Source organism: Varanus komodoensis, unplaced genomic scaffold (genome assembly GCF_004798865.1).
Source record: "Varanus komodoensis strain SLA01 unplaced genomic scaffold, ASM479886v1 scaffold8, whole genome shotgun sequence".
In the NCBI taxonomy this organism is placed as follows: Eukaryota; Metazoa; Chordata; class Lepidosauria; order Squamata; family Varanidae; genus Varanus; species Varanus komodoensis.
In genome coordinates, this window is record NW_025336481.1 from 34,104,848 (window position 1) to 34,130,325 (window position 25,478).

The window sequence follows — 25,478 nt, forward strand, 5'->3', positions numbered from 1 at the left end:
CAGTGGTCATGGTGGGCAGTGATGATATGCTGTGGCATAAATTGAACTTAGAATATAATGCCCCAAGTGGTCAGGCAGATGCCTGGGATGAGGAGTTCTGCTCAAGCTTTAGATGGAGAGTCAGGTAGATGGGCTGGTACTTGCCTACTATCCCTCAAAAGAAATTTAATCGTTTTCCAGTTGCATTACATTTGTGCTACCTGTGGATAGCATTAGATGGGGAACTGTCTTGACCCTGTTCAGACCATGGTCTGTCCTATGGTCTAGCAGATGGCTAGCTGGAGGAGCAGCAGATTTTACTGGATCATTTCATTATTATTATTTTTTAATTCCACTGGAGTGTTGTAGAAAAGTGGAATCAGGCCACACTCCAAAGCAGTCTTCAATGAAGTTCACTGGAAGAAAGCATATAATTGACTTGCAAATACCATCCAAAATCAGTTATGTACATTAGCCCTTAATCATATACTTGGGCTACACCTGGTAGAGGAGGAAAATCTGAATACCTCAAGGGCTTTGAAAGCTGTGCAGTGAGGACTATCCAATAGTTTTCTTAAAATTCAGAAATGTCTGTACACGTCAACTGAATCTAAAGCAGGGTTTGCTGACTGGTAGTCTAACAGATGTTTTGGCTGTTAACTCCCATAAGCTCTACCCAGAGATGAAGGATAATGGGAGTTGTATGCTGGAAGGAGACCCATCCTTGGTCTAGAGGGATGAAAATCTGTGTTTGATTTTTAAAATGCCTCCCATCCATTTATTCTTCTGTCTTAACAATATTCTGAAGTGCCATACCAGTGCTTTGAAAGCATTCTTGGACTCTTGTATAAATATCCTTGGTCTGGTTTTTATAAGCACTGGCAGGTGATGTTAAGCTGCTCTGGTGCTTTAATCTCTCTTTGTTCTCAGTATGCAGAGTTACCCAGGTAACAAGTGCTCATGACTAAATGGTTTAGTTGTGATTAAATGGATTTAAGAACCTAATTTTAGACACAATATCTCACAAAACATTGAAGAGTTGTTTGGAGTATAATCTTCACCAGCATTTAAGAATTTATAAGTGCAACCTGCTTTATTCAGCAGATTCCCCCAAACCTCCTGTGTAAGGTCTTCCAGGAGTGAGGAGGAAGGGGTGGGTTGTCTGCTCCTACCAACCCAGTTGTATGTACCCAAATCTGAATTAAACCAAATACATGTACTTTAACATCTTAGGTTTCCTTGTTTTATTCCGCTCTTATTCTCCCTGGATATTCCAGCCTTCCCAAAACTTGTGTCCTCCAGATGTATTAGACTAAAGATCACAGTATGATCTATAGTCAGAGATGCTATCTTATCCAAATATCTGGAGGACACCAGGTTGGAGAAGGCTGGAACAAAGGATCCTTTTTTTCTTACCTTGTTTAAGGAACATATTTGATTAAGACATTCAGTTCAAGTCCTGAGGAGCCTAGCTTTGCTTTTGTGAGGTCCTGTGACCTAGGAAACCAATTAGTTTGCAAAGTAGTGAGTGCTGCAGTTTGTGTTGATAATCCTATCTAAATTAGCTTTTCATCCAGACAGAGCAACGGTGACAACACAGGGGTTCGGATTTGCTCAATAAGCAACTTAGAGCAAAGTGTTCTAATAAACTGCCTGGTTATACTTCCATTTCCAATGTCAAAGGAGCCCCCCTTTCCCTTCTATTTTGCTTGCCTTTTCTGTTTTTTGTTTGGATTTTTTTAGTGTGCCACATTTTAAACTGTCCTCCTGCTTTATTACAAAACTGGCTGATCTCAAGATAAAGCAAGCCTCTTGCTTTTTCTCAGAAAGAACTATCTCCTCTTTCCCCGGGGACATTGGTCCAAACCCTGCCAATCCCATGTCTATTGAGCTATCAAGTTCAAGCTCATCCATGGTTAGAGAGCAAGGGAATTAAACTTCCATTGGTTTAATGATCCACAGAGGTCCAAGTTGTTCAGACAATTATGTCTTTAATAGGCAGAAATATGAATGAACCTTGTGGCCATGCACGCAGTCTCTTTGATTTTTCCCTTTGTAGGAGCAGACAAGCTAGCAAATCTTCAATTAATTAGTCATTCTCCAATTAACTATTAAAGTCTGATGCTAGCTATTTTGCAGGCTTTGGCTTTGTGTTCAGGCATGTTCCAAAGACAGTAACTGCAGGTTCCCAGTTGTCATGAACTGGGAACCATGGGGTGGTGTGCTGAGATGCATTCATATCCAATGGATATAATTGAGTCATGCACCACCCAAGGAACTTTGTTCTAAGTGTGCATGCCAGCAGGCCAAGTCTTTAATGTAACATCTGTGCAAAAGTAAGTGGCTGAAAGGAAGGAGCCCTAGTGACCCTAAGATATGACCCTAAGAGGCTTCGGCAAGGGGCGGCATAGAAATGTTCTAATAATAATAATAACAATAATAATAATAATAATAATAATAATAATAATAAGTCTTTTAAGCTGCTGCAATGTCTTCTGTGGCATTCTTTACCCTCCCAACATATGCAGTAGTGCCTGTGCTCAGTAACCACATCTCGATGGCATCTCACCCTTATTTTCTTGCAGCTGGTGTCTTTTGACACAGTTTCAATATTGCATTGCCTGCTGCTCATCAGGTGATTGTGTCTTCCTGTTTTTATAGCTGCTTGCAAATTAACTTGATGCTTTGAAGAGCCAAAAATGTAAGGAAAGACTTTGTGTGTGGGCGGGGGGGGGGGGACTCAGTGGTTCCAAAACAATTAAATGGATTAATGTGCATGAAAGCTTCTAGGCCTGATTTCATTAAATAGCAGCAAAATTAGTTGTCCTTCTTTTAAAAGTATTGCACAAGTAGATATTTTGGGGGGGGGGGGCGTTCATGTTGAATAATTACATCAAACATGGAAACTCTACAGTACTAGCTAACATGAATGGATACAGAGAACTATTGTTGTGTTCCATGTGACAAAATTCAGGAAAAAGTGAGTAAGGGGAGGCACAAGGTGTACTAATTGCCACCAGTTTGGCTGCCTTTAAAAAGGGGTTGGACTAATTTATGAAGAAGAAGGCTATAAATGGCTACTAGTCCTGATGACTGTATGCTACTTCCAGGATGAGGGGTGGTCTGCCTTTGTGTACCAGTTGCTGTAGAACATGGGTGGAGTCTGCTGTTTTACTCTTCTCCTACTCCTGGGGTACACATGGCTAGCTGACTGGCCATGGCACGGACAGAAATGAATAAAGTATGTCTCTTATGCCTTAGTGGATTCTTCTGTGTGTGTGCGGTAGTGATGTCATGCAAACCCAGCCTGATTCAGCCAGGATGGCTTATTTGAGAGCAAGCAGCCATCTTGACAACTCATAGGTTGTTCTAGTGGTTGCTGTAGGGCATGATACGATGTAGCAACATCTGAACCTGGGATCAGTTTCTGGCTCACTTCTGAAGTACAGCAGAAACCCTTTGCTGCTTTTGCCAAGTGTACCCAGGCAGCACTTGGGGGTAGCTGTCACTTGCTTTCTCCTCTCCCCAGTGCAGTTGCAGCCTCACTGTCGTATTCCCCCTCCCCACCCACCCCCGTTGTCTGCAAACCTTTTTCTTCAAATGCTGCTGTCAAGTCAGCTTTCATGATCCCTATGGACAGTCCCTTCAAAGTGTTCCCATGGCACCCGGGAGGGGCCGTTGATGGCTGTGAAACCCTTATCATAAATTATACTGAGTGCAGTTGTGCAACTATGGGAATGTGAAGTCTCAGCTGGAGCAATGTCTTGGGAAAGTGCCTGTTGCCAAGAGGCATTTTCCAGAAGATGCTCTGTGATTTCTCTGCAGTACCACCTTTAGTTATCCTTGGCAGCTGTCAGAAGGGGAGCTACCAAAAGAAATCAAAGAGGCAAGAGAGCTTTGTACAGCAAATGGGAGTGTCCTGGGATTTACATTCCTTTCCGTGCAAGCTCTTTTGTTATTCACTGTGAAGTATACCCAAAGGGGAAGCAAATCCATTCAGAGGCTCTGCTTAGCAGTGTTCAGGATTGGACCTGCTGCACCTCGGCAGGCACTTGTTGTTGTTAGTCGCAAAGTCATGTCCAACCCATGGACAACATTCCTCCAGGCTTTCCTGTCCTCCACCATCCCCTGGAGTCCACTCAAACTCACACCAACTGCTTCAGTGACTCCATCTAAACACCTCATTCTCTGCTGTCCCCTTCTTCTTTTGCCATCTATTGTTCCCAGCATTAGGCTCTTCTCCAGGGAGTCCTTCCTTCTCATTAGGTGGCCAAAGTATTTGAGTTTCATCTTCAGGATCTGGCCTTCTAAAGAGTAGTCAGGGTTGATCTCCTCTAGGACTGACCAGTTTGATTGCCTTGTGGTCCAAGGGACTCGCAGGAGTCTCCACCAGCACCACAATTCAAAGGCCTCAATTCTTCAGCCCTCAGCCTTCCTTATGGTCCAACTTTCTCAGCCATACATTGCAACTGGGAAAACCATAGCCTTGACTATACGCACTTTTGTTGGCAGGGTGATGTCTCTGCTTTTTAGTATGCTATCTAGATTTGCCATAGCTTTCCTCCCCAGGAGCAAGCGTCTTTTAATTTCTTGGCTGCAGTCCCATCTGCGGTGATCTTGGAGCCCAGGAAAATAAAATCTGTCACTACCTCAATTTCTTCCCTGTCTATTTGCCACGAAGTGAGAGGACCGGATGTCATGATCTTAGTTTTCTTAATGTTGAGTTTCAAGCCAACTTTTGCACTCTCTTCCTTCGCCCGCATCAAGAGGCTCTTTAGTCCCCCTTCACTGTCTGCCATGAGAGTGGTATCATCTGCATATCTGAGGTTGTTGATAGTTCTTCCAGCAATCTTAATTCCAACTGGTGATTCATCTAGGCCTGCCTTTCTCATGATGTGCTCTGCATATAAGTTAAATGGGCAGGGCGACAGTATACAGCCTTGCCAAACTCCTTTCTCAATTTTGAACCAATCAGTGGTTCTGTGCCCAGTTCTCACTGTTGCTTCTTGACTCGCATATAGGTTTCTCAAGAGACAAATAAGATGGTCTGGTACTTCCATCTCTTTAAGAACTTGCCACAATTGGTTGTGATCCACACAATCAAAGGCTTTAGCATAGTCAATGAAGCAGAAGTAGACATTTTTCTGGAACTCCCTAGCTTTCTCCAAGATCCAGCGTATGTTGGCAATTTGATCTCTAGTTCCTCTCCCTCTTCGAAATCCTGCCTGTACTTCTAATAGTTCTCGGTCCACATACTGCTGGAGCCTAGCTTGTAGGATTTTGAGCATCACTTTGCTAGCATGTGAAATGAGTGCAATGGTGCGGTAGTTTGAACATTCTTTGGCATTTCCCTTCTTTGGGATGGGAATGTAAACTGACCTTTTCCAATCCTGTGGCCACTGTTGAGTTTTCCAAATTTGTTGGCATATTGAGTGTAGCACTTTTACTGCATCGTCTATTAAGATTTTGAATAGCTCAGCTGGAATACTGTTGCCTCCACTAGCTTTGTTGTTGCTCAGACTTCCTAAGGCCCATTTGACTTCACATTCCAGGATGTCTGGCTCAAGGTCAGTGACCACCCCATCGTGGTTATCAGGCGTGTTAAGCTCTTTCTTGTATAGTTCCTCTGTGTAATCTTGCCGCCTCTTCTTAATCTCTTTTGCCTCTGTTAGGTCCCTGCCATTTTGGTCCTTTATCATGCCCATCTTTGCATGAAACGTTCCCTTCATATCTCCAATTTTCTTGAAGAGATCTCTGGTGCTCCCTATTCTATTGTTTTCTTCTATTTCTTCGCACTGTTCATTTAAGAGGTATTCTTCTCTTTTCTAGCTATTCTCTGGAATTCTGCATTCAATTGAGTGTATCTTTCCTTTTCTCCCTTGCCTTTTGCTTCCCTTCTTTCCTCAGCTATTTGTAAAGCTTCCTCATTTTGCTTTCTTGCATTTCTTTTTCTTTGGGATGTGTTTAGTTGCTACCTCTTGTACAATGTTGCAAACCTCTGTCCATAGTTCTTCAGGCACTCTGTCTATCAGATCTAATTCCTTAAATCTATTTGTCAGCTCTACTGTGTGTATATATATAGTGCACCTCAGCACTAGGCACCTCCAACCCCTGCTAGGTGACCCTTCAGATCTCCACATTTGGACAAGTGTCAGGGTTTGTAGTCATGCAACTGTACCTATTTTTAAGCACTTTTTATGCAAGTAAAACAAAAGTTTGGCAACCATTGGCAGCCATTCCAAGGTGTGGCTGGGGCTGCTTCGAAGGAACTGCTTGTAGTTATCAAATGGGGATTTTGCAATCTGGAATGGAAAACAGTTTAAAGAGCAAAAAACCAAGGTGAACCTGAAACAGCTTACAATTGTGGGAGGGAGGGAGGACATAAATCAGTGTTCCCATAGTCTCCCCTGGGCTACCTCTGGAAGGACTGAGGAAGGGGGAAGGTAGGGGTCTGGCTCAGCATTCACTGTTTCATACCGAACAAGCCCACTGAGACATACTGCCAAGTTGGTTAGCACGATGTGTGACTTTGCCCAGAGAGCCCTCTTTATTCCTGAGACAGAACAGTGATGCTTTATTAATTGAGGGAAATAATGGGAATATTTAATATAACAGTTGTTAAAGGTGTGACAGTACTTGTCCTCAGGCTTGCAAGCTAATGAATGTAATCCGAAAGGAAGTGCATGGGAAGAGAAAGTAAGGGCATGCAAGTACCACTTCTTGAGGTTTGCTTAATCTGCAAACTTTGCTTGAAGTTTACATATCTTGTAACACAAGTAGTCTCTGTAGTGCACAAAGCAAATATGCTTCAAAACACTATATAAGCACATGGGTAGTGGAGAAACCTCATCCTGTGCACGAATCCCTTCTTGAAATGCATGCTTGAAGGGGGCTATAATCATAGCGGCATCATTTGATGTGGCAGGAAGGGCCTCCTTGTCTTTAAGCACTCTCCAAATCCTGCAGCTCTGGTTCCTCTGCTTCCTAACAGAGCTGTGTATTTCAAGGATGACTGGAACAGAGTTCTTTCTATCAGGGTGGCAGGTGTGAATAAGCATGTTACCTGCAGCTGTTTTCTCTGGTCAACAGATCAGCTAGATTGCTTTCCCCAAGAGGTAAGCAGTATGGCTTCTCAGTGTCTCATGGGTCCTTTCACTACCACTCTTCCGAGTGTCCAGCTTCCACCTTGAGGTCCCGCCATGTCTTGTGACTCCATAGTGAAAATTCAAGTGCTAAACAACTGCTGCATAGTGTACGGCTGGACTGGTAGAAAATGGTTACAAACATGGTGCTGGAGGAGAGCTTTGCAAAGATCCTGGACCAATGGAAAGATGAATGAGTGGATCCTAAATCAATCAAACTGGAGCTTTCCCTAGAAGCAAAAATGATAAAACTGATGCTCTCATACTTTGGACACATCGTGAGAAGACAAGACTCTCACTGGACAAGAGATCATGCTAGGGCAGGTTGAAGGCAGAAGAAGAAAAGGAAGACAAAATAGATGGAATGATGGCATAAAGGAGGCCACAACTTTGAGTTTACAAGAGCTGAGCAGGACTGTCATGAATGGCACATTTTGGAGGGCTTTCATTCATAGGATAGCTATAATTCGGAAAGGAATGGACAACACATAACAACAATGGTTACCTGTGGATTATACAAGGTGAACTGCTGGTGATTTCCGCACCACCATGACAGCCATCCCAGAATAGTTTCCCCATTTCAGCAACCAAATGCTGTTGATTTAGACTGTGGACAGGGAAGTTCACTATACTACATTATGACTGTGACTCATTCAGCGGGGAAGGGAACTGACTCACTGAAGGCATGATCCTTTGACCACCCAATGTTGTTGTGGGAGACATAACATTATTTGGAGTCATAGGTCTGAGGTCCTGTGACCTTGGACTGGGTCTCCAAACATGGAGCCCTTTCATTCGGCATGGAGGGAACCACACCAGCTGCCTCTCCAGGGTAAGAAAGTCACCTTGGAGAGGAAGAAAAGGGCGTGCTGGGGGTGGGGGGAAAGATTGAGCCAGTGGCTTGCACTGCTTCCAAATGTCGTCTTAGCCACTCTCCCACCCACTCTGCAGCGCTTCATCCAGACTGCCAAAAGCAGCCCTCTAGATGAAATGCAGCCTCTGAGGTTCTTCTCAGTGAAGATGACTGTTACCGTTCCTTGCTCTGCATTGGAGCACCATGGGTCCTCAATTGCACCCTGAGGAGATATAAATCCTATTATTATTATTATTATTATTATTATTATTATTATTATTATTATTATAACATTTCTATGCCGCCCCTTGCCGAAACCTCGGGGCGGCTTACAACACGATAAAATACATTGAAATACAATAGCACATAATAAATTACCATTAAATACAAAAATACAAAAAATACATTGATTTACAAATATAAGATTAAAATTATCAGTATAAATTAAGTAAATAAAAATATAGGAGGAGAAAGAGAAGGAAGAAGAAGTTGCCCTGGCCAGATCATATGTTTTAACAATTAAAATGATGTTTAAATAAAAAGGTCTTTACCTGGCGCCGAAAAACCAGTAGCGACGGTGCCAGTTTTATTATAGAGTATTGCTCAGGGCAGCAGCTTCCATACCTAAAGCAACCATGTGTCTTTGTGAGCTTTGGCTCCATGCTCCAGATTGGCTGGTAGAGCAAAGCTTTTGAGATCCTGTAGTTCTCATTATATGTGCCTAGCTTCAGGGTCTTTTGGGCAATGCTCTCTACTTTAATGCTGTCATTGTATTTTAAGAGTTTGTGGAAAGAAAGCTAGGATAACTAGATTTCCCTCTAGGTCTTAACATCAGAATTCCATCTTGTTGTTTACCTGAAAGCAGATAAGGGTTCTGGGAGGCGTTGTCTGATGTAGTATTCTGTGCAGTTGTGTCTCTACACAGAAGTGTCTTTCTGTCCCTGGCATCCTCTTCTTCAGACAGCAGGACTGAGCATGGTTTGTTACTGAACTGTGGGTTGTAGTTGAAATCTGGGTTATCATGTTGTCTGAACCCAGTTAAGATAACAAACCATGGTGAACAACCCGCAGTTCATAACCCAACAAGAAACCATGGGCTCTCTTCATGAGTTGCTTGTTGTTAAAAGCTATGGCTTATTAGCACAACTGGGTTCACTCAACTCGCTTGAGTATGGGATAGCATGTTATTTGAACTAAGTCTCTGTTTAGCATCAGACAGTATTGTGTATCTAAGCAAAGCAAAAGTTCAATACTCTCTTAGACCCAAGGAATGCCAAGAGACAGACAAATAAAATAAGCAAAAATGCATTCTCTCTCTTATAAAGATTTGGCTTAAGTTAAATGTCTAGTTTAATTGTGGCCTGAATGAAAACTCCTACACTTACCTAGAGCTGTGTGATCATAGACAAGAGATTGAATCTGAGTGTTAATAAGGCAGAAATTAAAAATAAATGAGAAGTTCTAAATTGTCTTGCTGCATTCTGGAATACTTGAGAGCTTAAGCTTCACATTAAAAGTAAGCTGCTTGTCTCCTATATGAGACAGTTGTGAAGCCAGTCTGTCAAGTTAGCCCTGGTGAGGCAGGGCTATTTCTTCATGAAAGTGAGAAGTCTCCTGTCAGTGAAGCCAGCATGCCTTACAGTGGAACTGACTTTTTGCAAAATGGTTGCTATCTCCAAGCCAGCCTGTCTATCTGCACTTTGCTATACTGCCCAATAGCCTATGCTTTCTGCGTGAGTTGCAAAGCAAACTGTAAATGCCATAAAATATAAAAACACAAGACATAATATAAAATAATCTTAATTAAAAATTAATCATAATATAATCTTACTTTTCTAGACTGTTAGGCTGAAACAAAAGTAAAAACCAAAGTAGTAGTAAAAGCCAACAGAAGTGTTAAGACTAAAAAGTCTAGAAGAATAAAAAGACTATAAAGGAGCAGGTGGCAGAAGACCTTTCTAATTTATAGAAGACTCCTATAATCCTTGTGAGATTGTCCCAGGAACAAACAGTAGTTTTGGGTTCTCCCTCCTGAGGCCATATTCACCAGTCTGAATTTGGGAGGAGGAATCTGACATCAGATCCCCTTCTGTGTTGTGGCAGCTGGGATTTCCGCTGATGTCACAGAGGTCCAAGTGGGGGCATTCCACTGGCTGGGAAAGGGAGAAAGAGATGCCTGGGGCTGCAGGTTCCTAAGTCCTCCCTGCTGCTCATCCCACCCTCTACCTGCAGGTGAGCTAAGATTTTTGATTGAAGGAGAAGGCAAAAGCATCTCTATCCACCTCCTGCCCTGCTTGGCTCCACCTGTCAGAAGCACAAGGCTTCAGATTGTACTCTTAGAGATAAAGGCACAAGGTGGGCTGGTTGATGACTCCAGTGTACCTTGCACCAGGCAGCTTAAGAGTCATTTTGAGACCAAAGCAGAGAAGAACAAGACCATCAACAATACTTTCTTGAACACTGTCTCAATTATAGATGTCACTCATTCATAGTCCCATAAAGGGAGTTTGGGTTTATGCTTCAGTACAAAGCAATCCCAATTTGCATGTGTTGGTCTCTATTTTAAGATTTTGCAGAATGATATCTCACTGCAGACAGAGCAAGGTGCCTTGCTTGTTATATATTTTTATTCTTTAATATTTCTGTTCATTTGTTTTGTTAGGTTGTAGGAGTTTTCTGTATACACAGTTTCTGGAAACAGGCAGGAGGGCTAATATCTGTTGAGGAACTGTTCTATTAATATTATCATATTATTTTCATTATTATTTTCTCTCATATGTCAGTTTAATCATGGAAATCCATGCTCACAAACTGTTTCGATTAGTGGAAAGCTGTGAACTAAATTTGCAGTTCTTAACTTGCATAATACAAAAAATGTTTAAATATACTTAGTAGAAGTGGGCATAAAAGGCCATGTCTTTCTTGATTTCCATCTAATAAACATTTCTGTTGAGTTACCTTTGAATAAATGTAATGTTTAAATTGGTGCTTTAGCAATGCATTGAAAGTTGTACCACTGACAGTGCTTAATTAAGGCTGTGTGGGTAGAACATTAGTTATCTTGCTGGTTGCCAGTCATAGAGTGGCCTGTAACTTTGGATGCAAGATGTAGTTTTAGCTTTAACTGAATAAGCAGCAGTGAGATTCTAATTTATGTTCTTGCCTCTCGGACACTGCCAGAGGAAGAGATTGACAGCATCTGCTTCTGCCTTTAAATTAATCAGAGTTCTCAGATATATCCAAACTTGGAATTTTGGGTAGTTTAAACTGTGGTTACTTCAAAACAAGGCAGGATGAAACCATGGTTTATGAATCTGTATTTTTTAAAAATATACCCATGCTCCCAAACTCAGTGCTTTCTAAGAGTTTGGGACTTCAGCTCCTAGAATTCCAGATGATGAGCCATGTTGTCTTGAACCAATAGGCACTGAAGTCTAAAACATCTGGCGAATACCAGTTTGGAGAAGCCCAGATTAACTAGAATTCTCCAAGTCTACACTGACAGAGCTACCCATTTAATTGTAATTCTGATGTCCCATCCATCATAGTGGTGTGTCATATATTTTAAAGCAGGATATTAAGGGGCCCTGTAAACTGAGAAACCGGGCATGCTGCAGTCTTGCAATCCAGTCCTAAATAAGGTTCACTGAGTTCCATAGAACTTAGTCCCGGATAGATGTGCTCATAAGATTACAAACTTGGTCTTAGTGTTCTTAATTTATTGTCTACCAAGCTGAAAAGATATTAAGTACTCTGGAGACATTTTTCATGCAACATAACATATTTGTCCAATAAAGGACTTTGTTTTATTTTGCAGTTTTCTGAAGAATGCAGAACAAAAGCATATCCTCCATCGGGACCAACGTAAGTAACTTAATAAATGACAAGTCAGGAACTGATAATGAAAGGTGTGCAAAAGCAGGATTTTAAATCTAGTTAAATATGAACTGATTTATGTTGAGTCAGGATCATGACACTGCTGCAGACAAGGTGAATGTCATCTACCATTTCATTGTCAGAAACCTATAATCTTATGGGAATTGGCAGTATTTATCACTGGTTAAACTTCAGCTGTACTAGTGTGTCTAAGTTAATTGTTTAAACAAACTATATTACAATCTTGGAAATCAGAAACAATGAGGATAACAGATTATAAAGAGGACCCTTGGAAAGGTTTAGGAAAGATGTATTTAGCCTCTAAAAATAGAATGCCTTAGCATGAAACATATGCATGTTTAGCCAGAAATAAGTTTTTCTGCTCTTAGCATCCCCCAGCAAGCATGAACAATTGGAGGTTACAGGGGCTTGTAAGACTGGCTTCTGCCTAAACATGCACTCTTAATAATCTTCAGAAAATAGTAAAAAGAGTCTCTAAATAGGGTGCAGAATAGGGTGTTTGTCCCACACTGTAAACAATGGAATACTATTACTAGGTTTAAGTAATAGTACTATTACTAGGTTTAATTAATTTCAGAGAAATATTGATGGTTGAAACCAGAAGATGGAGCTATAAGAATAGAAAGAAATCCAGTTCCCTTAAAAATTGATTAAAAAAATTGACGATCTAAACACCCCAATTTTGAGATTTGTATGGCAAAAGAAGAAACCAAGGATTAAATTAAAAATGCTTCAGGAGGCCAAAGGGAATGGGGCTTTGGCCTTCCTGACTGGATGTTGTATTATCAAGCGTCTGTCTTAATGTGGCTAAAAGAATGGATAACCTTAAGAGAATCCTTTATCTTGAAGGACATGATTTACAAATGGGTTGGCACACTTATATTTGGTATGAAAAGTATAAGACACATAGTTGTTTCTTAAATCATTCCACTAGAAAATCATTAATGTCGGTATGGGAAAAATTAAGGAAAAAGCTGTATACTAAGTTGCCAAGATGGCTTTTGCCTATGGAAGCTCTTGTATATCAAATGCATTGAATTTTGATATGATTGTGAGATATGATGATATTTTGGATAATGATGGAGGATTGAAACTGAACCAAGAATTAAAAGAGCAGGGTATTGATACCTCTTGGTGGCATAAGGTTCAAATGCAATCAAGATATGTTAAAGGTTATAAAATGTGGGAGTTTTTTTATAAGGAATTAACAACATTTGACCAAATGATCTTAAAATTAGATGAAAAATGATTAAAAGACTGTATAATTTTCTTTTGAATATGAGCATGGAAGATGAACAAGTTAAGGAAACTATGATAACATGGACACAAAATTTTGGATATAATATTGAGTTACAGAAATGGCAAAAGTTGTGGGAAAGAAATACCAAGGTAACCTCAGCAACCTCATATAAAGCAAATCTTTATAAAATGTTTTATAGATGGTACTTATCTCCAAATAGACTAGCAAAAATGTTTCCAAATAGGTCAAATGGATGTTGGAAATACAAACATAAACCTGGTACTTTTTATCATATGTGGAGGACTTGTGATAAGGCAAAAAAATATTGGGCTAAAATATATAAAGTGACTTGAGGAAATGTTACAAAAATCTTTAATATTTAAACCTGAAGTCTTTTTATTAGGCATTGTGTCTGATGATGTTGGCAAACAAGCAACGTATTTGATTCTACATGTAATTACTGCGGCAAGGATTGTATTTGCCCAACATTGGAGGAGTGAAGAACCACCCACTGATAAACTGATTTTAAAAAAGATTCTGGACTGTGCTGAATGGACAGGCTGACTTTGTCTCTGAAGGAGAAAGAGGATACATACTTCTATCAAACTTGGAACTCCTTTTATTATTGGCTAGAGAAACGGGACTATGTGTTGATTCCGAATATGTCTATGGATTGCTATAAAAAAAAATGGGGGACTGACCCAGCAGGTCTGATGTCTTTGATGATTGATGTTTTTAGTTTCTTCTTTTTAGTTTGTAGAAAATAATAAAACTTGTTTTAAAAAAAGAATAGAAATCGATTAGAAAAATTAAATGGAGCAGTTACAAGGTGATGGTTTATAGGTAATAATGCCTTTGTGAATTCAATGAGAATTCGTCCTTTTTCAGGTTCAAAGGAACAATTCCAAGCTTCATTATCAATCTTGATTTGCCACCAAGAGAGAGATGGGTCCAAGTGATCCGTTCCAGAAAAGCAGAGGTAAGAAACTTAGTGGGGATTTTCAGCTTTTCCTCCAGTTGCAAAACAGAGGGGTATATGTTTAAAGAAAGGGCTGTGCTAGCATAATTGAAACACTTAGTGACAAAGGCTTCATCCTTGCCATGACAAAGAAGTGGGGATGGGGAATTCAAATTCCTGACTAGGGAAAAATTCCTGACTAGGGAAAAATTATTAAACTGGGTTTCTCCTACGTCCATCTACTTGGTTAATGGAGATACAGGATGAGATGATTAGAAAGCTTTGAATGGGTTTCCTGCTATGGTGCTAACCAGATGGCCATGCTGGCTGGGGATTGTGGGCCCTCTAGTCCAATACACCTGGAAGGAACTTATTGGGGAAGGCTGGCTTAGGAGAAAACATCCAAGAATATGTCTCTAATTACATTTCAAACCAAACTTGCTTTCAAGTAAATAAGCTTTAAGATTGTGACCTTAGGCTGCAGATTAATTTTCTGCCATGTTTTTTGCTGGGGGCTTATGGGATTTAGGCATACATTTTATGTTGTATAATGATAAAGAAGACAGGCCCCTTCCTCTCTTTCCATCTGGCCCTCTTCTAGTTTGTAGGAATGGCCAAGACTCTGAAAGAGGCCTTATCTGAGGAAGACCTTTCAGAAGGAGGTCCAGTGCAGTGTAGTGGTTTAGAGCGTGAGACAAGGACTAAGGAGACCTGGGTTTGTAGACCCCACTCAGCTCACTGGGTGACTTTGGGCCAATCTCAGGCTCTCAGTTTCACCTACCTCATGGGGTTACCATTGTGAGCATAAGGTTGAGAGGAGGAAGAGGGGAATTATGTAAGCTGCCATGAGTTCCTTGAAAGAAAACAGACAGGATATAAATTAAAAAATGAAGAGAAGAAAGGGAAAGAGGCCTAGCTAGAATGTATACCAAGAAGCCAATGGGACAAAGCATTCAAAAAATTAGGGTGCCTTCCACATTGCAGACCACCACTACAGTATCACTGCTACCCGCCAAGGCTAGGTCACACCATTTAAGGTGACAGTGGAGAGTGTAAAAAGAAAAGTTAAAAACACACAAACATTGGTTTGTACCTGTCAAAATTAGTATTTTACACGAACCTTCATTTTCCTGCATATATGAAATGGTTCTGTCTTTCTGCTTAAGTCTTTTTTTTTTCATTTCATTCCTCTGAAGTGTATTAATCTGTGATTCTAGCTGATATCCATGCTTCAGAGTATGAAAGACTTAGCGAAAGCATTCATCCATAGTGGGAAAGTCCTGGCAGCAGTGGAAGCTAAATTGGTGAGTCTCATCTAGTTTGCTGAACTGCCATCCGAGCGTTGCCTTCTATTAACTGCTAATGAACCAGAACTCCAGGCAAGTGGACATACAAGTTACATGCATTGCTTTCCATGAATTGAGGCAAATGTGTTATAGGCACCAGTGTGGCTTTGTTGTTAGAACGTTGGACTGGGACTGGGAAGGCCTGGCTTCTAGTCTCCACCAGGGCAAGAAGATCACTGGGTGACAGGGTTGTTGTGAGGATAAAAGGAGGAGGGGGAGGATCGTGTACACTAATTTGAAGTCCTCAAAGGAAAAGTGGGATAGAAATGTAACAAATTAATAAACAATCCAGTGCTTTAGTGTCCAACAACATTTTGAAAGCCAATGCAGCATTTCTAAATCTGGAAAGAGAAGAAAATGGAAGAAATATCATGAAGTACACATCAACGGTCAGCTGGCCATTGTCTGGAACTTAGAAAGCTACTGACACAGACCAGGGTCTGTCTAATTTAGTGTTATCTATCCCAGTGGCACAGAAATATTTTCTGAAGCAAAAGGAACTTACCCACCTTGGGAAGAGCAAAAGCTTAGAATGCAGTTTCTCAAGATCGTGTGGTTCCTAGAACACTTCTCCCTTTTCCCTTTTTTCCTGGGGGTCTGGATGGTGCCAAAAAAGTTTGAGGGGGGCACACATTTTCCAAGGCAGTGTAAGAATATAAGAACATAACATGCTAGATCAGACCAAAAGCTTACCAGGTCCAGCATTCTGTTCATGCAGTCGCCAGCCAGCTGCCTCTGATGGTTTGTTGTTTAGATTTCTCAACCATCTAACTGGCAAATGTTCCTGGAGTGGTTTGCAAACATTAAAAGCAATAACAACCCCTCAGTAAAATAATAAAATAAGAAAGGAAACAGTAAAATCAGTCATACAGTACTAAATATTAAAAAGTTAAATAGCAGTAAAATGAATAATCGAAAGGTTAAAGTTCAAATGCTTACTGGAAAATATCTTAAGCTGGCATCTGAAAATATACCAAGAAAGTGCCAGGCAGATCTCCCTGGGAAGGGCATTCCACAGATGGGGGCCACTGCAGAGAAGGCTCTTTCCTGGGTAGCCATCTGTTGCATTATTTGGAGTGGTCTTTAATTGACTAGTTAAATTGAAAAATGAGGATACAACATTCAGTTTGGCACACTGCATCACATTTGGCTTCTTGGGAATAGTTTTTGATAAGCAACTTATTTGTGCAAAGCATTTGAATGTCTCTTTCGTCTTGTTCACAGAATCTCAGAACTTCTACAAACACATCAGAAGGCTACTTCACACATAGCATGCTGAATGCTTTTATGTATACACTTAAATTTATTGTGCAAATGCAGGAAATGTGTGTTTTACATGTGCAGCTATGGCTATACCTCCTTTTGGCAAAACATTAGGGTCTCTGTGCATTGTGTGAAATGGCTATAAGTCTCTTGTAAGTTGCCTTGCTTACACTCAGTGAAATAATTAATGCTAAAAAGAAATTATATGGGAGAATCTCAGAAGGCCAAGATACTGTATTTTCAGATTTTAATTATTTTATGTTTTCTTTCTAGAATTGGTTAGGGAATACCCTTCCCTATCCTTTCGATGAAGAGATCAAAGGCATTGCTTCTACTCTAGAGTATTCTTTAGGTAATGTCTGGCTTTTAAATTAAACAATATGCATGTTAAGGCATGGTGGGCTACAACTGAATATTTACCTAATCTAGCAAAATGTGCTGAGGTTCCGTTACGTACATAGTATAGCTGCAGTGCCCAAGAGTTCTCAATACGCATGGTAGAAATTGTTCTTGAAGACCGCATCTCAGGTCAAATGTGAAACTTGTAACTTTCCCTGGTGCAGGGATAGGCACAGACCTTGTGGCTCCCCTTCCCATGCAGGGAACCTAATGTTTGAGACAGGGTGTATCCCTTAATCCTATAATCCCTTCCTTGGATTAAAAATGTAAAGCTACTACATTATTCACTTCCAGGATTACATAATTTGAGAAGACAGCCCAGCTTCATTACAGAATTAATTTAAAAAGAAACAATATGAGCAACTCAAATATCCTCCTTCCGGGCTGCTAGATAGTATCTGAGAGAGCTTCTGATGTTTTCTGGAAGCACGTGCATGTGGTGGGGAGAATGATGGAAAACGATGCCTTCTGGTAGCCTCAGAAGCTGCCGGTCACTGTGTGTCATCTTGAGGTCTGCATCCTGGAGTGACCTGAATTGAGCATAGCGACTGACAAGTGATATCTTTGTATTGCCCTAGTGTCTCATAGTTCTCATCAGTGCTTTTTCTCTTTGCTCCATTGACAATTCATTTTGATGAGAGTTCTCCATTCTGCCCCTACCCCACCCCCGGTGCATCCTGCAATTTAGGTGATGTTGTCGCATTCAATATCTTCTATGAAGTCTTCACAGTGTGCACCTCGATAATAGCAGAAAACACCAATGGTAAGCCACTGTAAGCCAAACACTAGCCACTGTAGTGTGCTTTGGTGATGATGATCATTTTTTTCCCTTTGAGAAACTCAATTCCATTCTTCCTCTTTTGATCAGGAACGCTGTTTCATGCCAGAAATCTTGATTTTGGGCTGTTTCTTGGGTATGTACTGAAATAGCATCATTTTTCCCTTCAATCATTTTCTTATCCTAATTTTCCTCATGGGGCACTTCACTGGCATTAAGGAATCCACACTTGAACAAAGGGAGATTCTGGTGTGAAACTACCGAATGGCAGTTTAATTCACCTGAGTTGCCTGTGATTTGAATGAAGATAGAAACCCTTTTTATCCTAGTCCACCAGTCCACTTGCATGCACTAGATCTGGATCCAACCCTTTTTGTTAATGTTTCCCTCCAACTTCTGTACTAATGCCTTTTTATCTTTTTCTACACCCACCTGTGTACGTATATCTGCCAATTTCAGGGAAGCATCTGTGCATCAGACAAAGTGGACCAAGTTCCACAAAGTTCATACCATAATGCATCCGCTGCCAAGGTCCCATGAGGCTCTGTGTGGATAAAGGGGGCGACACTTGTGCAGTTTTAAACTCCTTGGAGGAAGGGCGAGGTGAAAATGGAATGGAGGACTAAGAAATGCCTTGCAACCAATGAACCAGGACCCCCTCCATGACTGACTGCCATGCTCTTTCAGAAGCAGAATCCAGCATTTTTTATGCAAAATGACTGTTAATTCTCTTTTTTCTTGCAAGAGATTGTTTTCATTTTTAATTGCGGAGTACACAGCCTAAATGTTAGCCTTTCATGCATAAAGCTGGAAAAGCTCAAACATGAGGAAGCACACCCGTTCATTGTTGCTCTAAAGCAGCTGTGCCTTGCAGTTCACATTAAATACACAAATGTGTGCTGCTTTTCGCTCCCCACAGGTGGGATGTACAAAATAGTTCCTGGGATGTAACGCAGAAACTGAAACCATTGATGGTGTCGCTGGATTTTCAGAGGAACAACAAAACAGTGTTTAAGTCTTCCAGTATTGCAGGTTATGTGGGAATGATAACTGGAATGAAACCAGTAAGTAGATTTTGGTTTGGGCAGCCTTAGGCTTATTCTGTTATCACTGCAAAGCATAGCTTTATATTCTAGGTATAAACTGGCACAAGATCAGACTCACTGTGCTTCTGGGAAGGAGAAGAGTAGAAGCTTCCAGTCCTGGTTAACGACAACCCAGAACTTGACGCTGCATCTGAATTTGAGAAACTAGGGCTTGCTAAAACCATAGTTTGCCTGAAAACCAGGACAATTTATCCTTGCCTTTGCCAGCTTGTTCATAAGCAACAGTCATTATAACAGATGCACCTGTCTTGCCTTTGTAACAGATGTGAAACGCAACCTTCCCTTCATGAAGCACAGGAGAGTAGCCCTGTTAAGAGAGTTGTGGCAAAAGCTAGAGAGCCTTACACCATCTTGAAAATGACCTGAACTAGAGTCCATTTGGTCACTTGGCACATATACCTACAATATTATATAGTCATTTGAGAACATTGCTGTGCTCCTTCCTGCCTCTGGGCGTGCCGTGGAGCCTCAGCAAACCAATGTCCTATCCCATGGGCTCTGTGCTGGAAAGCTGGTCTCTCAAAGGCATAAGCTTCATGCTCTAAGCTTTGACAGGTGTAAAAAATACCTCATCTTCAGACTTTTCCAGTGAAAAGTGCAGCCTGCAGTTAATGTTGCTCAAGTAGAAGCAGCTTAAAACATTTTGGAGGGACACATTTGATTGGAAATCTGAGCAAAAAAAGTATAAAAGGAAACCCTAATTTTGACCCCCCCCCCCCCGCCCAGTATTTGATGTATCTTGGTCCACAGACCAAATCTCAGACTTGGATCTAATAAGCTAAATTAGCCCTATGTGTAGGCCATGAGCCCAAACAACTTTCTGTCTCTCTCTGCCTATTCTCGATTCTCGCATGCACCCCGCACAGTGTGTATAGCCGGTTGGGCCCGTAGTACAACAAGTGTTAGTAGTTCTGTCATCTGTGTTGTGTTGCTCCATATCAGAAACTATGTAAGTTATGACAAAATCGGCTTCATTTAAGTGCAGTTCAATGCACCTCTCCCTCAATGCATATAAACCTCCAAACTTGAAAGTGTATGTGCATCCTGTGCTTGGAATGCAGCACACAATATCTTATCTAGATGGCCACTTTTTGGAAAGGAGGCTTCAGTGCTAATAAGTGATGTAAGTCTCCATCTATCGCCTCTTTTCCTCCACTTCCCTCAGCATGTCCCCTTCCCCACCCCAAGCCCAGTGCAGACATTGGGGTGGAGAGGAGGCAGTGTGGGGCAGGGCACATACTTTGGAGCCTCAGCTTTGAGGGTACAGAATTTTGGAGCTGGGACTCCAAATAATCTTATGGCCTCCCAGATGATGTTTGCACCCCTAATCTCTCTTTCCTGGCTATCAAATATCAATTTGTTCAGCTTTAGTAGCACTACGTTGACCTGATTTCATGTTTTAGGGCATTTTTACACTAACCCTGAATGAGCGATTCAGTCTTGATGGAGGATACATTGGTGAGTAGGCATAACACTCTGTTCTTGTGTGCATACATTTAAAAGAACCAATGTGAATGTATCATTTTATTAGCAGGATAGTTTGATTTAAATTAGCAGGGTAATTCTGCATGGAAAAATGTCACTAAATTACTGATATAAAGTTTCTCATCGGTATTTTTTCATTTCGTCATTATTAAATTTCTTGGTTGACTTTCTCCAAGACTCAAAAGAGACTTGCTGCAAAAAATAAAACAGCGCCTATGATAGTTTGAGCAGTCTTTTCAGATGTAATGTCTCTTCAGTTCAGTGGGGCTTTCTTACAGGTGAGTTGGTAGGATTGGAGCCTAAGTTCAGAATTCAGGAAAATGCAAAGCAGATGTGTGTGCCTTTTCTTTCCAGTGCTGCTGCTTTCTGCTTCACTCAGAGCTGGCAGAGGTGGTATTGGCTATGAAGTTGCGGTCCACCAGGCTGCTGATCCTGGAGGATATTAACCTCCATAACTGAGGGTACCTACCTGGGGGCTCAGGTTTTCATGGACTCTGTGACAATTATGGAACTGTTCCAACATGTCATTGGCCCAACACATGTAGCAAGGCACTCTCTAGATTTTGTTTCAGCTGGGCATGGGAAAGCTGACCTGAAGCTGGAGGACTTTGAATCAGTCCCCTTGTCATGGTCAGATAATTTCCTGATGAGATTTAGACCAACAGCAACTTTCCCAATCTTCAGACTTTGCTTGCATGGGTGAGGGACCCACTAACATGGTCTGCTGGCAAGACTGATGGATCTGAATGGGTCCCAGATGGATCTGGGGGATTTTCCGGCTGATATGGCTGGTGGTCCTATGGAATGCCTGGTTGATCTGTGGAACATAGAGATGACCAGGTGGTTGACATTACCACTCCTTAAGTGCCCTCCCTGCAGTAGAGCTCAAATCTCCCAGAGCTGAGAGTAATGAAACAAAATAGGAGATGGCTTGAGTGCAGGTGGAGGAAAACTCCTAGTGGTGACAGTTGAGTCCTGGTATGTGCCTATAGACAAATATATTTGGCAACAGCCAGAGCAGCAGAGAAGCAATACCTCCTCCCTTCATTCAGTCTTCTTTCTGCTGCCCAGAGGAGGCCTCTAGGGTTGTCCAGGGCATACCACATCCTGGAGTATATTTGCTAGGTACTTCTGGGGAAAAATCTCTTACATCTCCTGGGACCTGAACTCTAGTGTTACTGCAGTGGATCAGGAAAGATATCCAGAGCACAATCTAGTCTGCTTGTTTTGGATGAGTTCCAGCTAATATAGCTTGAAGGTGTTGGCAAGTTTATGTAACCATGTCCATATTGAATCCTTGCCCCCTTGGCTAATAAAAACAGCAGGTAAGGAATGGAACAGGCAGTGCTGAGTCCCCTCCTGAGTAAATCCTCTTGGCACCCAGAAGATTTCAATAATTTAGGCAAATGTCCTCTTCCTGGGTTGGGTTCTTGAGTGCGTGGTGACCAACCGGCTCCAGGCACTCTTGGATGAGACGGATTATTTGGATCCAGTCAGTCTGGGTGCCAAAACAGCTTTGGTCACCTTGTATGATGATCTATGCTGGGAGAAAGATGGAAGAGTGTAACCCTATCGGTATCCCATGGTATCCTTCTGGGGCAACTGTTGAGTTGGGAGTGAGGTGCATGGCGTCACAGTGGTTCCACTCCTACATGGACAGCCAGTTTCAGAAGACGATGTTGCTCTGTCCCTTGGACTCTTCTCGGGGTTTCTCAGGAGTTAGTCTTGTTCCCTATCCTGATTAACATCTACGTGAAACTACTGAGTGGAGTACCCAGATCTTTGAAGTGCATTGTCATCAGTGTGCTGATGATGCACAGCTGTATTTCTTCTTTTCCTCTTCAGCGAATGAGACTGTAGATGGGCAGTGACAGTGAACTAGTTGAGGGCTGGCAAACTGAAGCTCAATCCAGACAAGACTGAGATGCTGTTAGTGGGCAGTTCTTCTCACCAGATGGGGGAATTCAACCTGTTCTACATGGGATTGAGCTGTGCTTGTAGGAGCTGGCTCATAGCATGGGGGTGCTCCTTGTCACTTGAGATGCTCACAGTTTCAATGGCACAGAGCACCTTCTACCAGTTTTGGCTGGCATCCACACCTGTGCACCTCTTGAGACAGAGCTAGCCTGGCTTCAGTAAGCTATGCTTTGGTAATCTCTGAGATAGATTACTGCAAGGCACTCTGTGTGGGCTGCCCTTGAAGATTGTTCAGAAGCTGCAAATCACAGCAGTAAGATTAATAATGGACAGTCAGAACACATAATACAAACTCTGACCTGCTTTCATTTGGCTGCCTCTATGCTTCTGGGTCTACTTCAAGGTGCTGGTTTTAATCTAGAAAGCCCTACATCGCTTGGGACGATGCCTGATGGGAGGCCTCTACTAACCACAATCTACTCGAAGTGATCACAGTCCGGGGCCTGTTTCCAACTGCCACCTCTAAGGGAAGCTTGGTTAGTGGCAACAAGAAGAGCCTTTTAAGTGGTGGCCCACCAGTTAAGGAACTTGCCCTCCACTCAGGTTTCTTTGGCCCCAACTTTAATATCTTTTTAGTGCTGGGCAAAGACTGTCCTCTACCGCAGAGCATTCCATTTGTTACTATTACACTGGGGTTTTGTTAGATGCTTAAACAATGACCATATAATTTGCATAAGCTATTGTAGCTTTTTCACATTTGTTTTAAATTTGGTTTTAAATGCATGAATGATATTTATGGCTGCTGGTATTTTATATTGCATTTTATGTGTTGTAAACCACCCAGAGAACTTTGGCTGTTGGGTGGTATAGAAATATCATAAAAATAAATACAGTGGTACCTTGGCTCACAAACTTAATCCATTCCAGGTCTCTGGTTGTGACCCAAATTGCTCGTGAGCCAAGTTAAATTTCCCCATAAGGGTCAGTGTAAATAAGGTTAATCCGTTCTGTAACCATTTTTTAAATCAGAAAAATGTGAAGCAAAGTGACAACAAAGATTGTGGCCATCTCCCCCCACCCCACCCCGAGCACAAGTGCGGCCATCTCCCCGCCCCCCCAGCACGACCAAGATCGTGCCTGTCATCCCTGCAGGCGCCCGTCATCCCAGTGCTCTGGGGTGTGAGGGGGGAGAGATGGGCGAGAACGCGGGCGCACTGAAGGAGGAAGAGACGGGTGCAATCAGCATGCTGGGAGAGGGAGAGATGGGCACGATCGCAGCCATCTCCCCACTCAGGGGTGGGATGGGGAGATGGCCACAATCATGCTGGTTGGGGGTGGAAATGGCCGAGATCGCGCCCGTCTTTCCTGCAGGAGCACGCCTCTGATCACACGCCTTCCCTGCATGAACGGAACTGCACGAACTCGGGGGGGTTGGGTGAGATGGCTGCGAACTTGGTCGCCACCCAATGCAGAGTTCAGGACTCACGTCAAAATTTTTATGACATTTTTGTTCATGACCCGATTTGTTTGTGAACCAAGGCATTCGTGAGCTGAGGTACCACTGTACAACATGATCACAATGTGACATGGCCCAGTAGGACAACATACTCAAACCTTGACCTAGAAGTTACTCCCATTGAAACTCATCCACCCAGGCAAACAAAATCTGGGCTGCAGTATGAGATGCTAACAGTGTGATTCTATGAAAGTCCCACTGAGTTCAGTGAGACATGTTCCCAGCTAAGCATGTATAGAATCATAGCCTTGGACACTGATAAGGCTATGTGGTATTGACACTCTTTGATGTGCATTTCTCGCAGGAGTCTTTGAGTGGGTGATTGGCCAGAGAGATGGTTGGTGGATGAGTTTTCTCACTAGATCTGTGCTGGAAAATAACACAAGGTAACACTTAACTTCTGAAGTATTTTATCCACCACTATGTCTAGTGATGTAATTATTTTGATCATGTCCTATTTTTGTGGTGCTCCTTGTCTTTTAGTGTAAAGTTCTTGCTTATCTTAGGGTCTTGGCAGCCGTCTTTGTTCCAGTGAAGGAAACACAGAGGGAACTTTAAAGCTTCAATTTGATATTTTTATTCCTTTCTGTTAATATGTGAAGTGAAAAAATCCATGTACTTTGACACAGCATGGCTAGTTTGACCCATGCAGTTTGGCATGTTAGGCACTTTTATGTTGATCTGCACAGTGCTTTCTGGTAGAGTCACGCAGTTCATGTATGATCTGAACTGACAAAAACTAATACCTCTGGCTTGGGGAACCTGTGGGTTCAGGGAAGTAGCAAATATGATCACTCCCCATAGAGAGAAGGAAAAATTCTCTCTCTCATCACCTGCTGTAGATACAGATCTTCCTGGGTTTGCCATTCGGCAGCCTCAGTGGAGGAAGGATTGGCAGCAGTGGCACCTTTTTACCTCGAGCACAAGCTCTGGTGTCAATGCAGGGTCACAACATGAGGAGCTACCATTGTCTGCATCTGCTGTGCTTTCTTGCCAGATCTCAAAAGATTTCCATCCTTTCCGACAGTGCTACCAGTGTCTCTTGGCTTCTTGTCTATATTTTTTGGGAGCAGTGGAATGAATTTCCACTCTGTTCTTTTTTGTGTCTTGCCCCAGAGGGACCCTTCCCTATTCCCTCTTGCATGCTACCTCCACAGGACATTTCCAGACCAGTTAGAGGTGGCCATGCATGGAGTTTCTTGGAGGGTGTCAGTCTCTCTGTTATATCCAGTTATTGCATCCATCTTATTTTTTTCCTGATACTTTTAGTTACGAAGCTGCAAAGGACAGACTGGCCAATACAAAATTACTGGCCCCGGCCTATTTCATATTAGGCGGAAATAAATCTGAAGAAGGGTGTATTATTACCCGTTCTCGAGCTGCTGCCTTAGACATTTGGAAGTAAGTATGCTTGATAATGAAGCTACTTAAGTAATCACATCTATTACCTGTGATTTTATCTTATTTATTAATTTATTTACATGTATTTATAGGCTGAGCCTATAATTGCTGAGGCCTTGCTAGGTGATGAGATTTGCTAAACATGATTGAATAGCTTTGTGTGGGTTGCTTAGGTGCACTCCTTTTTTATAGCTGACA

At 41.9% G+C, this 25,478-nt stretch overlaps 1 protein-coding gene across 1 annotated transcript in view; it reads left to right on the top strand.

Moving 5' to 3' along the window:
- ASAH1 (N-acylsphingosine amidohydrolase 1) overlaps positions 1 to 25,478 on the top strand; it is a 30,455-nt gene that overhangs the window by 925 nt on the left and 4,052 nt on the right. The window contains exons 2-11 of the mRNA XM_044455314.1: positions 11,792 to 11,838; positions 14,000 to 14,090; positions 15,287 to 15,373; positions 16,952 to 17,030; positions 17,766 to 17,840; positions 17,946 to 17,991; positions 18,775 to 18,919; positions 20,365 to 20,419; positions 24,184 to 24,265; positions 25,149 to 25,280. Of these exons, the coding sequence (XP_044311249.1) occupies positions 11,792 to 11,838; positions 14,000 to 14,090; positions 15,287 to 15,373; positions 16,952 to 17,030; positions 17,766 to 17,840; positions 17,946 to 17,991; positions 18,775 to 18,919; positions 20,365 to 20,419; positions 24,184 to 24,265; positions 25,149 to 25,280 (839 nt within the window). The remainder of the gene's footprint in view (positions 1 to 11,791; positions 11,839 to 13,999; positions 14,091 to 15,286; positions 15,374 to 16,951; positions 17,031 to 17,765; positions 17,841 to 17,945; positions 17,992 to 18,774; positions 18,920 to 20,364; positions 20,420 to 24,183; positions 24,266 to 25,148; positions 25,281 to 25,478) is intronic.